Genomic DNA, 17,694 nt, shown 5'->3' with positions numbered 1-17,694 from the left:
TGTCTGCATTCTGCTCTAGCTGTGGGCCAATATCCTGTGACGATCAAAAAAGGTCTGAGTTCATCATCTTTGAGGTTTCCTTTTTGAATAAAATTAGCATTGTGTTCAAACTATAAATAATGTATTGTTAACCATATTGCTGTTGTCTAGTAGTATTTTAATGAGGTTTTTTTTAGTAGGTTTAATTTTTGGATGCTGATAAGCTTATTTGTTGTTCTTGAAAACTAGCAAGTTTTGCACCAAGTTTCTAGAAAACGTGCACTAAACCCATTTTATTCTTAGTCTTAATGCGATTAAAGTTATTTGTACTTTCACCATTCATATCAGCCACAAAAACATAAAAACTAAAGATGAGGAGGTAGGATGTACTAGATTGCACTTGAACGCTACTGTATGTCTTACTTTGTAATTGCATTAAGGTTTTTTTTTTTTTTCAATAAATAGGCAGTACATTTGCACATCCATCAGTTATCTATTCCATAGTTTGTTGTCATGGTTGGATAATGTTGTCTCATTATCTGTAGCCCCTCCAGACCTGCAGTTCCCCTCTGTCTTTCCCCCTTCAGTCTCTCGTGTGAATATTACGTAAATGCCTCCTCCCACTGCGATATATCGGCTTGCAGTGACGCCTCTTTCACACTGCCTCAGCATCCTGAGCTGCAGCATGAGCACCTGATAATGCTTGCTCAGCATCATAGCCGAAGGTCACTTCATTCATTCCTACCTCAGCTGGAGACTCCGCACACATCCACCCGTTTCAACACTTAATCACATCAGCAAAGGATAAATGAATGCTTAAACTGTGTAGGGCATAATCTGTTTTGGCGGTACTCTGCAAACCACATGTCCACCCCTCCCAGTACCCGTTTAATTACCCTAGAGATGTTGTTCATTCTTGACAGATGTGCCCCTTTCATTTCTTTTGTAATTATCTTTGATTAATTGTTGAAATGGAAGGAGGTTACCAAAAGACCATCACCACAGAACTCTTCATCACTCCCTTAGCTTGATAATGTTCACACATCTCATAATGGGAGAGGGATTTTTATTTTTTTTGCAGTGCTAAGCCTTTCTATATTTAGCTTCTTGTTGGAGGAAAAGGAGGAACGCATTATTGCTCTTCACTGCAGGTTCCTATTAGGTAACGTCCAGAGGTCGCAGCTGTGACGCCATCCGCTTGGAAATGCCTTGGGCCCCACTCATTCAGGAACAATTGCATTCTGACGGACACATTCAGTTCCACTTGCACATCAAGGTCACAGCATGCATAAGTTTTAAAGGTTAGTTCTCGACATTTAACCCCATTTTCACGTCTTGAAATCAAGGGGTTTTTTTGGACGTTGTGGGAGTATCATTCTTAGATGTACACTGGAGGAGTACAACTCCTTGAACAGAAGTTAACACTGAAGAGATTGGTGGTCCCTTCATTCAGGGTTGGCCAATTTGTGTTGTTTGCTCTGAGAAAGGGAGGCACTAGTAAAAGCTGGAATGCACACAAATTTTAAAATCTGAACAGACTTTAAAATGCTAGACATCATACACTTACTGACTTTGTAAACAGTCACAAGGAAAAACTGGGCATCATACACTAAATGACTGAGGATCATACACTACCAGACTTTAACGTCCTTTAGATCACTGCAAACTCACACAGAAATGTGCGCCTTTTTGCTAGGAGATGTGTGACAAATTTGGATCAAAAATCGGCTCAAAATATAAAACATATTTGATATCCTCTGACTTGATGGATCATAGTCTGAAGCTAAAAAAAATCAGAGTCTGTGACTATCATAAACTTGAGTGGTTTTCTATGAAATCTGTCAACTCAAATCTGCAGACTGACTCTGACTTTCGGCAGCTAGCATTAACTTATCCAAATTCTAAATCGAGGGAAAATCAGGTAAAAGTAGTGTAGTGTTCCAGCATTAAAAGGATAGTTCACCCAAAAATCTAAATTATGTAATTAATAACTTACCCTCATGTCGTTCCAAACCAGTAAGACCAGTAAAACCAGTTTATTTTTGGAACACAGTTTAAGATATTTTCGATTTAGTCCGAGAGCTCTCAGTCCCTCCATTGAAGCTGTGTGCACAGTATACTGTCCATGTCCAGAAAGGTAAGAAAAACATCATCAAAGTAGTCCATGTGACATCAGAGGGTCAGTTAGAATTTTTGAAGCACCTAAAATACATTTTGGTCTAAAAATAGCAAAAACTACGACTTTATTCAGCATTGTCTTCTCTTCCGTGTCTGTTGTGAGAGAGTTCAAAACAAAGCAGTTTGTGATATCCGGTTCGCGAATGAATCATTCGATTTAACCGGATCTTTTTGAACCGGTTCACCAAATCGAACTGAATCATTTTAAACGGTTCGTGTCTCCAATAAGCATTAATCCACAAATGACTTAAGCTGTTAACTTTTTTTAATGTGGCTGACACTCCCTCTGAGTTAAAACGAGTAATTCATTTACTCAAACAGTACACTGACTGAACTGCTGTGAAGAGAGAACTGAAGATGAACACCGAGCCGAGCCAGATAACGAACAATAGACTGACTCGTTCACGAGTCAAGAACCGGTTGCATCGGTTTTCGGATCACCAGTAGTTCTTTCGAACAGTTCGATTCAATAAACCGGTTGAAGAAAACGGTTCACCGGTTCTTTTGCGCTCAACGTAATGGCGTCATTGGCAATGACTGCAAGCCTTCAGTTTACCTGGGCTCATAACATTAGCACAAAATCAGTTCAGAATCATTCACCAAAAGAATCAGTTCGGTTTAGACGCTCTGTGTGTCAGTCTGCTTTACGCTGAATCACACATGCGCAGTATCATCAGCTCATCGGTTCTCAAATCGGACGCGCCTGAAGAAACGGTTCTTGACTCGTGAATGAGTCAGTCTATTGTTCGTTATCTGGCACGGCTCGGTGTTCATCTTCAGTTCTCTCTTCACAGCAGTTCAGTCAGTGTACTGTTTGAGTAAATGAATTACTCTGGGATATTGGTTTGTTTTAACTCAGAGGGAGAGTCAGCCACATTAAAAAAGTTAACAGCTTAAGTCATTTGTGGATTAATGCGCATTAGAGACGCGAACAGTTTAAAACTATTCAGTTCGATTTGCTGAACTAGTTCAAAAAGATCCGGTTACATCGAATGATTCGTTCGCGAACCGGATATCACAAACTGCTTTGTTTTGAACTGTCTTACAACAGACACGGAAGAGAAGACAATGCTGAATAAAGTCGTAGTTTTTGCTATTTTTGGACCAAAATGTATTTTCGATGCTTCAAAAAATTCTAACTGACCCTCTGATGTCACATGGACTACTTTGATGATGTTTTTCTTACCTTTCTGGACATGGACAGTATACCCTACACACAGCTTCAATGGAGGGACTGAGAGCTCTCAGACTAAATCTAAAATATCTTAAACTGTGTTCCGAAGATAAACGGAGGTCTTACTGGTTTGGAACGACATGAGGGTGAGTTATTAATGACATAATTTTCATTTTTTGGGTGAACCAACCCTTTAAATTGATAAAGTCAGCAGTAGGTGTTTCTATGGCATATTAATTTCAGATGTTTGTCTCTCACCAATTTTCCTTCCAAAACATGTAGTTGTGTCATCCGTACTTCTGCTGGAAAGCATGCAAGGCCTGAGTCTCAAGAACTGCTGCTTGAAAATGTTTGGCCAGACCAGCATCAGGTTCAGGAAAGCTACGCGAATCTCCGAACCACAACATTCAGTTGTTGTGGATTCAACATCCTCAGGGATGATACCAAGGGGCTCTACTGAGGTTTGGTTGGATGGGTTTCTATCCCAGTGGCATCTAAGCTGCTTACAGGATAACTGTTTCCATGAGCCTCACACCTGAGCTGGGCTGCTGTTTACATTTCTACATCCAATAAAACACAAGGCTTAGTTCTTCACATGACTATACAGGTTTTTGTGTATTCAAGTAGGCTCTCAATCTGTTGTTCTGAGGTGTTTTCATTGAGTCTGTTAGCTGAGCATGTACTACAGCAATGAGGGAACTGTTATTAAAATTATAATTAAAAATGAAGAGTATAAATGGTTTGTCTACAAACTGGAAAGTTCTGAATGAACCTTTGGTTTCCAGTTTGTCTCTGTGAGGATGGGTGGAGATGTTTGTGTAAACACTGAACAGAAATGTCTATGATAGTTGAAGGCCTTCTAGGGCAGAATCAGGAAATGAGCATCTGAGAGCACTTAAGGGCTAAATTACAGTTTTTCCAAAAAAGGAATTGGGACAGGAACTAACCACAGAGTGATTCAGCTGTAGCATATGTTCTGATGATCGTCTCGCAGAACTGTGGTCCAGTCGCTTGAGCACTGCTGTCGTCAAAAAATCCTTACTGTTTGGCATTTGACACCTCAAAGTCAATATGCATTACTCTCGCTGTCTATAAGAGAGGGTTTTCTTCTCTTGCACCACTCACCACCGTGAAGGTCTTTTGTTGTGCAGCACAATTGTTTGGCTCCTTTTCTTAAGCATGAAACATGGCATCCCACAGCTTATTTCCTCTCTTGTACAGAGGTCTTTTTATTAGACTCTAACATGCAACTCACTCTCTTGTTATTCTGCTTACAAAATGAATATATGGACAAATCAAGCAAGAGTGATACAAGAATGGCCAGTTTGGACAGTTTACAAAGAGGCTTGTTTGATGCATGTGGGCAAAATGCTGTAAGAAAATAAAAGAACCTTTCCTGATGGAAATTGTCTATATACCTGGAGAAAAACGGTTACTTTTGAATGGCCGTCCATTGAGAAAATGCTTTTGGCAGTCAAATGGTTTAGTTACAGTATTTATCAGCAGGGGCTAAACTGAACATGCTAACCAGCAACTTTGGTTGATGTACTTCTGTATTTCTCCAGTAGGAGGCACTTTATACAGTAAAAACAAGACTCATCCACTGTTTGAATCTCTGCCTTCAGATGGAGCTTGTGGTTTAACAGTGCAATTTTACATCACATGGTTCTTTTTTTTTATAACTGTTTTTGTTTTTTAGCCCACAGCTATTTTTTCTCTTGATCTTCTTACATCTTTACTGTAACTCTTGCCATCCATTTCAGATGAATTAGTGTGTGCCTGTGCACGTTTGTGACTATTCATATGTACCTCATTACTTTACATAATGGCTGTCTACACTGATGAAGCTTGTCTCATCATCTTTCATCTTTTTGTCCTTCAAACAAAGACCTTGATTAGCTTTTCCTACCTCCTAATCTGGAGATCAAAGACTCTGCCTCCATAATTGCCAGCATTCAGTGGCTCTTTCACAAGCTGAATGAAGCCGGTTCTTTCCACTGCTTTATCTCGTTGTCTCAATCGATGTTGCTATGGATAAACATCTGTATCCCATCTTTAGGTCTATAATCCTAATCCACTTGAAATCCTAATGACTGTTTATTTAAATTGCTGTAACTGAAAGTGACAAAGCAGCATGATTAAACCCGTTTTTAATGAGCAATATTGCTAGGGATACACAGTAACTAAAATTATTGCTGATATTAGATGATAATTGTTTTATATAACAGATAAATGGCTAACATTAGAAATCTGTATTATGTTGTCTAAATAAATACTCTAAAAATAAATCCTTAACTAAAACCAGTTGTTTTAAATGCTAGATGCTGAAGAGAATTTTGGCATCACAACATAATAATGCACAATATGAAAAATGGATATACAGTTTGAGATTTGCTAAAACTTTAAAAGTGCTATTAAATAACTAGTTAACAAACTAAATAATTAAGTTAACATTGGATGATGTAACTGATCATGTTATATAGGACCAGCAGCATCTGCCATCATCTACTGAGCAATAGCATATTAACCAAAGGCTGATTTGGTGCTAATAAACAAACATCGATACATTTAATATGTATATATACAACATTTGGTAGATTTCATAATGGACACTAATTAGATGGTTTCTTTTGTTCATTGGTTAATCAGTTGTCAAGTTATCATTGACATTGTATTGCTACTCTATGGAAGCCTGTTTCCACCACTGAATAAAAAATAAAGTAATTGTGACTTTATCTCACAATTCTGACTTTTTTTCTCGCAATGGATAGTTTACATCTTGCAGTTCTTTTTTTCCCTCAAAGTTGCGAGATATAGTGATTCCGTTTTTTTTCTCGCAATTCTGACATCTTTTCACAGAATTATAAAATGTAAACTCGCAATTGTGAGTCCAGCTCAAAAGGAGTCCTAAAAGACACCATTTTCTTACAATTGCGAGTTCATATCTCGTAATTCTGAATTTATTTCTCAGAATTGCATGTTTATATCTTGCATTTCTGATTTTATAACACAATTGCAAGTCATTTTAACTTTTTTTTTTTTTTTTTTTTTGATATGTGATTTTATATTGATATCGGTTTAGTTTTTTTTAATTTTTTTTTTACTTTTTCTGCAATTCTGAGAAGGGACTTTTTTTTTTGTGAGGTGTAAACACAATTTGTAAAAAATCAGCATTGTGAGAGTTGTTTTTATTGACTGGCGAAACAGGCTTCCCACTGTGTATTGATTCAGGGAGTTTTATTGGACAATTGTTGCATAGTTGCTTTTGAAGCAAGTTAGAACTGCAACTACCAGCTATTTTGAGATTTTGATTAATCTGCCGAGACTTCAGGGTATGTTTGTAGATTTGTTTGCCCCGTATCAAGATTACCAAACTGAACCTGAACCTCCAACCGCTGGAATGCTGTGTGTGTGGTGAAGCCTTCTGAACATGCTACAACACGCTTCCAACTTCTCGCTTTGTGGTACTTTTTCCTTCATTAACTCGTTTGCTCTTTCTTTTTCTGCCCCTCTAGCCTTTTTACTTTACATTTGCCGGGCCATTTTCGGATTTATTGTTATATTACCATTTACAACCAAAAATGATATAATAAAGTTAAACTTGCACAATCGGTTTTAAAATCTGATTTTACACATTCCCGGAATTTGTGTATTTCAGCCAAAAAACAAAACCGAATCTCTCAAGCAAGATTTGTAGCATGATTGCTATAAAAAAACAGATCTGATATGTTTCCTGAAAGGTTTCTTTTCCTCATCCATCCATCTATCTCTTGCTTTCACTGCTCCGTCCGTGTGTTTCTCTTCCGAGAACAGAGCGTGTTGGTGCATGCTGTAGCTCCGCGGCAGGAATGTGAGAGAGGATGCAGGACCATGCTAAAAATGGCCATCTTCCAAAATCTCTTCAGGACAGCAGGGGATATGAGCTGATAGACAACTCATAATGTTGCATTAAATTATTTAATGCCTTTGCTAGTGAAAAATGGTCAGTTCATATACCAGAAAAATAAAAGGCTGTAAACTCTTTTAAATTAGTTTAAGATTTAGATTTTTGTGGCTCAGCTGACCAGAACAAAAATAGATCATGTTTGGAAAGTTTTGCTTGTGGGACTGATTCCATGAAGGTGTAGTGATCTCATGATTCCTATAATGCTTAAAACGATTATTTTAAATGCTCCCGATCATCAACAAGGATTAATGAAGGATGAACTTCTCTACACTCAAGTTTAAATGATATTAGTAATCAGAATGGAAGGTTCTTGCAGAGTTTAATGTCTTTTCTTCTATTGCGACAGGATTGTGGGTAGGTTTTTATCAGTTTTTTTCATCTCATGTCGCTCTCTGCATTTCAGCAGGGCTGGATTACTCATCTGGATGCTTTAGCTCTGGGCCTAATGTGCTGTGTCGGAGAGGATTTTTTTTCCTTTTTGCTTTGTGTAAGAGGAATGTTCGTTGACTTTCTTACCAAACGAGTCGAGCGAGCCATGTAATCAATCATATGATCGAGTTTGAGAAAAACAATAATTGTTTTGGATGCTGGTTACAAACTGTAAATTCAGCTAAAAAAGTTTTGTACTTTTTTTTTTTTGACGGGAATCACATTTATTTTATTATTAAAGACACAATATGGCACAAAAATACAAAATAAAAATGTATTAACTGTACCTTCCAAAGTTATTCAAACAGCGAATAAATTAATGTGAGCAAAGAACATTTAACGTTAAATTGTCAAAGACCAGTATGCCTGACTTGAGTCTAGCGCGAGTTTAAGCACTCTCAAAAAACTCCCCGTATAATCAGTAAAGCTGTCTATACACTGTTTGATGAATGATGCTTACATCATACCTCCATCTGCACTTTGTTGTTTATGATGAGTATACACACGCGCAATGAACAAAACTCTGGTGTTTCAGCGATGACTGATCTAAACGCCTCTGATTGGCCGCTGCGTTCATAAACTCAACAGACTCATGTGATAACATGCAACACTGTAAAAATGCGGAAAAGGATTCTTGGTGCAACATTGAGCAGATCTAAATTTAATGCTGCAGTCAACACTTTTCATTTTATTTTCATTTTATTCGCAACTGCCATAATGGATTTAGTTAAACTAGGGCAGTATTTTTGTCCACGTGTCTTGCCATAGTTTCTACAAGTGTAAACCGATAGTGTGGATATTACATAATTGATAGGCGACAATGGACCGGGATGAGTCATTATGTACAGTCGTGGCCAAAAGTTTTGAGAATTTCATAAATATTGGAAATTGGAAAAGTTGCTGCTTAAGTTTTTATAATAGCAATTTGCATATACTCCAGAATGTTATGAAGAGTGATCAGATGAATCGCATAGTCCTTCTTTGCCATGAAAATTAACTTAACCCCAAAAAAACCTTTCCACTGCATTTCATTGCTGTCATTAAAGAACCTGCTGAGATCATTTCAGTAATCGTCTTGTTAACTCAGGTGAGAATGTTGACGAGCACAATGCTGGAGATCATTATGTCAGTCTGATTGGGTTTGAATGGCAGACTTGACATGTTAAAATGAGGGTGATGCTTGAAATCATTGTTCTTCCATTGTTAACCATGGTGACCTGCAAAGAAACGCGTGCAGCCATCATTGCGTTGCATAAAAATGGTTTCACAGGCAAGGATATTGTGGCTACTAAGATTGCACCTAAATCAACAATTTATAGGATCATCAAGAACTTCAAGGAAAGAGGTTCAATTCTTGTAAAGAAGGCTTCAGTGTGTTCAAGAAAGTCCAGCAAGCGCCAGGGTCGTCTCCTAAAGAGGATTCAGCTGCGGGATCGGAGTGCCACCAGTGTAGAGCTTGCTCAGGAATGGCAGCAGGCAGGTGTGAGCGCATCTGCACGCACAGTGAGGCCAAGACTTTTGGAAGATGGCCTGGTGTCAAGAAGGGCAGCAAAGAAGCCACTTCTCTCCAAAAAAACATCAGGGACAGATTGATCTTCTGCAGAAAGTATAGTGAATGGACTGCTGAGGACTGGGGCAAAGTCATATTCTCCGATGAAGCCCCTTTCCGATTGTTTGGGGCATCTGGAAAAAGGCTTGTCCGGAGAAGAAAAGGTGAGCGCTACCATCAGTCCTGTGTCATGCCAACAGTAAAGCATCCTGACACCATTCATGTGTGGGGTTGCTTCTCATCCAAGGGAGTGGGCTCACTCACAATTCTGCCCAAAAACACAGCCATGAATAAAGAATGGTACCAAAACACCCTCCAACAGCAACTTCTTCCAACAATCCAACAATAGTTTGGTGAAGAACAATGCATTTTCCAGCAGGAGCACCGTGCCATAAGGCAAAAGTGATAACTAAGTGGCTCGGGGACCAGAATGTTGAAATTTTGGGTCCATGGCCTGGAAACTCCCCAGATCTTAATCCCATTGAGAACTTGTGGTCAATCCTCAAGAGGCGGGTGGACAAACAAAAACCCACTAATTCTGACAAACTCCAAGAAGTGATTATGAAAGAATGGGTTGCTATCAGTCAGCATTTGTCATTTGATAAATGTCATGTAATTGTTGATAAAAGCCTTTGAAACGTATGAAGTGCTTGTAATTATATTTCAGTACATCACAGAAACAACTGAAACAAAGATCTAAGCAGTTTAGCAGCAAACTTTTTGAAAAATAATATTTATGTAATTCTCAAAACTTTTGGCCACGGCTGTACAATTTGAATTTCCTTGGGAGCTTTTAGGATAATGTAAGTGCACAACTAGGTCTGTCACGATAACAATTTTATGTTGTGCGATATATTGCCCCATAAATAATTGCGATAATATTATTGTCATTTTAAACAATAATTTTAATACAATAATAATTTTAATAATAATAATAATTTTAAACAATAAATTTTGTCAGATGTCTGTATGCACAAAGGCACAGGTCCCTAAACAAGACCAAATCTGCAGATGAAACTACTTTTTCTTTTTTTTTCACATCTGTAAGTAAATGCAATAACCTGTTTAATTGCACCGGTAACAAAAGTGACCGTAAAAAGTGGTGATTCTTTTTTATATATGTATTCTTGAACGCAGTTTGTTTCCATGCACCTTGTGAAGTGGGAAAGTTGTGCCAGATCCCATCTCACTTGTATTACTCACACTGGCCTGATGTCACCACCTCAAACATGATGTCTGGTCTTATAGTATGTGTTTTTGTACTATAATTGGTAGTTGGACACATGAGAAGATGACTTAATGCTTTAGACTGAAAGTAAAGTCTGAACAGGAAGCACGTCCTGTAAATCAGTGACTTAATTGTGTTATCAGACACGGCAGATGCGGCTGGTATGTTGTTTCAATTGTCGGGAATCAGGTGGTGAGTAAACATCTCATGAAGTGTGTGGGATCAGACGGGTTTTGTTTGGGACTTAGCTGACAAATACCATTTCACTACACAAGTCCAGCCCCGCATGTATTTTTCTAAAAGAGTCACTTGCGTAATATGTGAAGATTGATATGATGCTATTTTTTACCTTGAAGAACTTTATACATGTGGTAGTTTTATTAATCGTCTGTCGTCAGAGTACATTTTTCAGGAACTTGTGGTTTTATGATTCACTGGCTTCTGGATCAAACATTTTCCTTTTGGCCTTCATGGGAAGACGAACAAAATGCCAGTTATGAAATAGCTTCTGCAACAGCTATGTTATATAAATATCTGTTTAATGAGGAAAAAATAAAGAATTATTTCACTTCACGTGTTGGCTTTGAATTTATAAATGTCCTAAATATTAAATAAAGATCTCTGTGGATAATGTGAGATCTTTTTTTTTTCAATAAGACTTGTAGCTCTTAAAATATAATAGTCGGATTTATGTCGAGTTTAGGTGGTAGCAAGATGTTGCATTTATCAAGGTTTTATCTGAAAAAAAAAAACATTACCTCAGAATGTCTTGTAATTATGGTAAATGTTTCCTCTTAAACGTGACTGTAAAGAAGTAACTTCATTCGGAAGCCGGTCACACCACATTGGCCGGAATATTAAACACACTGCCTGACCGAGAGCAAACTGCATGTCACCCACTACAAGCCCCGCCCATGCGCGCGTATGATTGGCTGTCTTCTGGCCTTAATGTTTCATGCCCCGCCCATGAACTGTTCTGATTGGCTGGCCTGCAGTAGAAAGAGAACTTTGGCGCAAGAACTTTATATCCTCTTTCTACCTAGTCTTTGAAAAGATCTGCGGAAGGGAAGGGTAAAGACCGGTCGGTTCAAACACTTTGGACAGTCAGTCCATTTCTTTGTCTTTAGCACTTCGGATATGCATTCCCAGAAAACTCCCAGAAGCGGATTAAGTTGCAAGATGGTTCTTCAAGCTGTTGGTAAAGTTTTAAGGTAACGTAGATTTGCTGTTTTTATAAATCCAGTAGATTTGCATGTATCATAGGAGCTATAATACACAAAGTAACAATATTTAGTTAATAAGTATATATGTGTGTGCATAATTGAATAATTTTAATGAATATAATTTTTAACAGTTTCACGGATCTCAAATGATTAATTAAATGATGATTATCAAACTTATTACATTAAGATTAGTAACATGCATATGGAGGATATATATATATATGTATGTGTGTGTGTATGTATGTGTATATATATATTAATTAAAAGTATATTGTAGGCTATCAGAAGCCAGGTCCTCTATCAAAACTTTACTTGGAAGTAACAAGTACATATAAGCAAATTGTTTGATTGAATTTTTTTTTTTTTTTTTTTTACTTTTTTTCTTAAAAAAAAAAGAAATAAAAGACATTTTGACATATGCAGAATTAGAATAATAAAAACATTTTGCTATTGGAACAGATTATTTGCGCATGCAGTTCATTGAGCGATAATAATAACATTCCGATCGTAGATATACGATTGGCTGAAAGAAATTACGCGTCTCATGCATATTGAAAACATGAAAAGTTTGTAACGATACACTGCTTAATTTAATTGTTTGAAAACTTGATTTTTTTCGAGCACTTGCACCGGTTATTACGCTCGAGAAATTTAGATAATTAGTACTTAGAGGGAAAAACATAGTGTCTTATGAGATATGCAACTTCTGCAAAAAAAAAAAAGAAAAAAAAAAGAAATGCATGTCTAAAATTATTGTTACAGTGACATTGGAATACAATAGAGACAAGTGCATAGAAAAAATAGAAACTAATTAATTCAATCTTTTTTTTTTTTACCTCTTTAGATTGTAAAAAAAATAATAATAATACATGGCACTTGATATTTTGGCATAAAACTGCATTAATGCATCAGTGTGAAAGGGGTAAAACTGAAACATTTGGAAATGTTGTGTTTGTGGGGGATGGTTTCAAAGACCTCTCTCTTCAGCCACCTCTCTGTGGTCATCTGATGACCTCTCGCTGTACCGTCCCCATGACGCTGTTGCTGTGTTTAACACAATACTGTCATCTCAATGGCTCTTCACACACTCCTGATGCCCATGAGAACTAGAAAGCCCAAACTTGACTAGACGCAAGTACTTTAGCATCAATGCTGAAGGTCACCCTGTTGTTTGAAACCAGTATAAATGCTCATAAAAAAAATCCTTTATAACCGTTATCCTGACTATACAGTAAATAAATTGTGGCACTAATATTAATATCTAGAGAGCAGGATGATTGATGGCCAATATAATAGCAATATTTACATAATACGTGATCTACGTAGAATTGCTGAAATGTAATGAACACTTGTTTTCCACTGTTTTGATTCACTTATTAATTAGTAGTTAACAACCAATGTTGATAATCTCAAAATGTAAATCATGGCCAGTTAATCATGCAGGCCGTGTCAGTCCATTACTAACTGTAAACCAACTTTATTGATGGTGCTTTTGCGCGCAATTTTAACCAATGGAAACTTCCTTTTCACCCCCCCCCCCTTTTTATTGTCATGTCATGTGACATTCAATCATCACTATTTATGGGTTTCAACACTTGTCCTTGTTTTATGAGAATGAACTCAATGTCAGCTTTGGGAGAAACTTGCACTGGCAGTGTTTTGGTGCTTTTCTAATATATATTTCAGAATAATGGAATGTTTTCCTACAGCAAAAGAGCCCATTCAGGTATAGGTGCTGGATTGTTTCACTGCTGTTTACTAATTTCCAGATTGTAGTTTTGGTATCCATATGGCATCTTTGAAGTTTCCAGGCCTGTTCTGAGTCAGAGTGATTTAGGGATGTTTATATGATTTTAGTTGCTTGCAGATGCTGGATGACAGTGTGGACAGTGTGTTGTATAATGTCAGGCCTCATGAATATATCATCTTTGAGATTCTGAACAGCATGATGCGTTTAATAATTACTTTTGACAAGATGTTTACCTGGCAGTGAAGTAAATTGTTGAATTAAGTTCCCTAAGATCTTCATCCACATCAAACCTTTGAAGAAAACCAGTGAACGAGTCACTGGTCACAGTTTAAGATAAACGCACATTATATAAATTCATGTTTTAAATGTATTCACAAGATGAAAGTCCAAGATTCTCCTGCTTGATTCTAATAAAGCCAAAAAACAATGGAAAGCAAAGCATGGAAATGCATTTGAGGATCCAGAACACCATGTTATGTCAGTACACCAGTATAGTTGGTTTTTACATCAAGAAACAGTTTGTACGTCCAAAAATCTGAACACACATTGTTTTATTTTAGCCTTCATGGGATTTCGTAATTTTCCAGGAAGCACCGTTTTTGTGAATTATTTGTCGGAGGGCAAATTCTCAAGCCATTAGCTAGTTTATTTTAGGAGGAAGAAAAACGTTCTAGCTGCCAGCGGCCCTCCTGTTACACACACACACACACACACACACACATATCATGCCCACTCATAACAGTTTCCTGTAGAAATCTTTGCCATAAAAGGCATTGTAGTTTCCAGACTCTCAAACCAAGCCAATGTTTTGACCAAAGACCTGTATCATCCACCCATCTGTGTTTGTGTATCAAACAGTAAAATCACGTCCCTCAACATAGATTTATAGATTGTCATTCATGGCTTTAGGTAGGGTTCACACTTGCGTTTAATCCGGTGTCACTCCACTTTTGAGGTGTGTGATTTGATTTATTCGCAAATAAAGTAATATACAACAACAAAAAAAGGTAAAAGCAGTGAGATGTTTCTGTAATGTTGATTGTGTCAACATTGTGTGTTCAGAAGCAACTCCTTTTATTTTGAAGAATGGAATTTAGGGAAGTCACTCCTACATTTATGTTTAGATGTCACTCCCAAAACTTTGTAGAGTGTATGTAACCTTTAAGAATACAAATCATCTTTGAATTTTGGACATCAAAATATGTCTTTTATTAGTCAGCGGAGGGATGGGTTTTGCGGGAAGCAGTGTTTGAGCTCAGCTGCACGGATCCATCAAAGGATATGGCAGATGTTTGGATCTTCCAGCTGGCTCAAGCCTCGAGTTCAAATTCCTACCAGCTGGACCTGACAGCTGCCCGCTTGCTTGCTGGCATCACTTTCACTTGATAAGGATGGTTGATCCTTCAATGTAGATCCTTTATACTGATCTTAGATCAGTTGTGCAAGTTCTTTGTTAATACAATTCTGTTTAGCATGGTAATATACTGCTACAGCAAGCACTAGCCAAGTATTTGAATGTTGAGCAGCGAGCTCAATGGATGCTGATGTGAAAAAAAACCAGTCAGCTGTGCCATGTGAATAATGATGTCATTACATCAGATTGAGTTCAAATGACAGAACTTAGATTTAGAGAAAATGTTATATTGCGCTGTTGAATCCTGGCTCGTGGAGCTTTCCTGATCCCATACCCCTCTCTCCCACTTCACTTCCTGTCAGCATACTGTCCTATCATGATAAAGGCAAAACCACCCCCAAATTTTTTTAGAGAATTATTTTAAGGTGCCATTTTACAAATGTGTACGATGTGATTCTTACAGAAGTGTGTGGTTTTTAGAAGAAAAAAAAAACAATGTGATGAGATTCATAAGGTTACATGCTTTTTTGTTGTTTGTTTGTTTTGAATGAAAACATATAAGCAGATCGTACAAAAATATATAAATGAGATTGTACGAATTCGTACGTATTACCACCAGTGTCCTAAAACATAAAATGGTGAAATGGTTTTGGTTGCTTGCTTATTGGGACGGATCAAAAAACAAAAAAAATCATAATTTTAGGTGTCATTTATTTCAAAAGCACTGGTGCAGAACTGGTTCTGCAATGTTTATAACCTCCTTTTGTTCCCATTTTAATAATGAGGTGGTTCATTGTTTAGGGAAGGTTTGTTATTGTTGAGAGAGGACCAATAAATCTTCTCTGTTTTTTGGTTCTTTGTCTTTATTTCCTTTCATATTATTATTCTTTTTTTAGTATCTTTGACCACATTACCCAAGAAGTAATTGCTGTGATTTATCTCCATCTCTTTCCTGTTTTACAGGGAACACTAATCCTGAGTAGTTAAATGGAATGACATCCAAATAAATGTGAAGTTTACCAGACTTCCCACACTCCATTGATGTTTGATCAGACCGTTCTCCATGATTAACCCTTTTAGAACTTTGACACAAGTCAGATAAGACCTCGATATGGATGATAAGATCTTTCCCGCTCGGAAGCAATCCAGAATCCTGACAATCCCACAAACCGCTCCTTTGTCTTGGCTTCAATTGAAAAACAATGTATATGGACTTTGGTCTCTGAGATAGCGATGGTCCGTTGTGTGTGAAAAGAGGAACTGGTAAAGGTGGTCAGAAACCTGAGGTTGGGAATGAGGCGTTTACATTGCAGAGAGGCTTTAACGGGAAATCATGTTGGTGGATGAGCAATAAATTCAGGGAGTTTCATTGTGTGATGCCAAACAGCCCTGTTTTAAGGCTAAAAGGAAGAAAAGAGTTAAAATGAACGAGCAGTTCATAACTCTATTCATTCATTTTATTTTATTTTTAGGTGCCCTAAAGGAAAATAAATGTCTAAGTGGTACAACTGTTTTTATATGAAAAAAAGAAGAAAAATAAATCATTAAAAGATTTGAATTTGTGAACAGAAAAGCTATTATAACTAATATTTTATTATTATTGTAAATATTACAAACTGCTTCAATGATCATTAATATTTGAAAAGGTTGTCCACCAAAACAAGTCATGTGGTGCAACCAACTTTCATAAAACAGGAAATTACATCATAAAGTGCACCCCTGCAGAACCTCATGACTCTTATAATTTGAATAAATTATCATTATTATAATTTTATTTATTTATTTTGATGAGGCAAGGTCAGTTCTGTCAAAAATGTCATGTGGTGCAACTCCCCCAAATATGACTTGCATTATAAAAAAAACAAAAACAACTTTGAATTTTTTTTTAATAATGAAGACCTGTAGCCTACATGTTTCAAGTTGTCAGAAACATATATTGTATTTTACTTGGTAGTTACACAACATGACATCTTTAGTCTTGACATTTAAACACTGTTTGGGAAAATGTTTGAAAAGCACTTGTGCATTTGATGTCACTAATGGCAAACAGTTCACTCTGTGTGTCTCATCCTAATGAATCCCTCTTCTCCGCTCCTTGCAGGAAATCCAAAACGAAGCCTAATGGAAAGAAAGCTCCTGCTGAAGAAAAGAAGCACTACATGGACCCAGAGTACACAAAAGTGCGGGTCATGGACTTCGACCTGAAAGATTTGGTGGCGCTACCCACCAAAGAGATCGACCTCAACGAATGGCTTGCCAGCAACAGTGAGTTCCCAAGCAAACATTACAGCCGTTTTGAGTGTTTGCCTTGTGTTTTGAGGCTTAGAGACTTTGTCCGTCTTCAAAAATAACCTTCTGTTAGTCAGGGGTTTTGAAATCGGTCTCATTTTAGTGTGTGAGCACAAACCTGTTTGCAGAGTATGACATTCTTAAATAGTAAATGCTGGAAAAATGCTAACAATTTTATCGTAAACAAATGTTATTTTCTGTTTAAAAAGAAATGTCTAAAAGAAATAAGTAGTTACTTAGTGCTGCTAGTTATTTAGCGCTCATCTTTAGGATTAGTAATTTGAACAGACCCCTATACACAATTATATACTTCTAAGTGACTGGACTTATGATTTTCTTAAAGTGAACAATAAAACTTTTAATTCTGATGTTAGCATGTTGCTAAGCTACTGACAAGATTACTAGTTCTCATCCTTGTAGTTAGTGATTTGGTCAAACTCTTACGATTTTCACCTGGCAAACAAAAAAAGCTTTCAAGTTTGATATCAGCATGTTGCTAAGCTAACACCATGAACGTCAATTAAAATAAAACAGGACACAAATTTCCCTATGAGCCAAATAACTGTTTCAAATCCAGCTTTGAAATGGCTAACTA

The 17,694-nt window shown here is 37.1% G+C and overlaps 1 protein-coding gene across 9 annotated transcripts in view; it reads left to right on the top strand.

The window, feature by feature from the left end:
* mob2a (MOB kinase activator 2a) overlaps window positions 1–17,694 on the top strand; it is a 46,741-nt gene that overhangs the window by 23,868 nt on the left and 5,179 nt on the right. For 5 of the 9 annotated variants that reach the window (XM_059546032.1, XM_059546029.1, XM_059546030.1 and 2 more), the window contains one exon: window positions 16,912–17,075. In XM_059546032.1, the coding sequence (XP_059402015.1) occupies window positions 16,912–17,075 (164 nt within the window). Of the gene's footprint in view, window positions 1–11,610; window positions 11,695–16,911; window positions 17,076–17,694 lie in introns of all 9 variants that reach the window. The other 4 variants (XM_059546027.1, XM_059546024.1, XM_059546025.1 and 1 more) reach the window with 1 other exon arrangement.

The sequence above is a fragment of the Carassius carassius genome, chromosome 50, assembly GCF_963082965.1.
Source record: "Carassius carassius chromosome 50, fCarCar2.1, whole genome shotgun sequence".
NCBI lineage: Eukaryota > Metazoa > Chordata > Actinopteri > Cypriniformes > Cyprinidae > Carassius > Carassius carassius.
The sequence above is the reverse complement of the archived record's forward strand: the minus strand, read 5'-3'. Positions and strand labels throughout refer to the sequence as shown.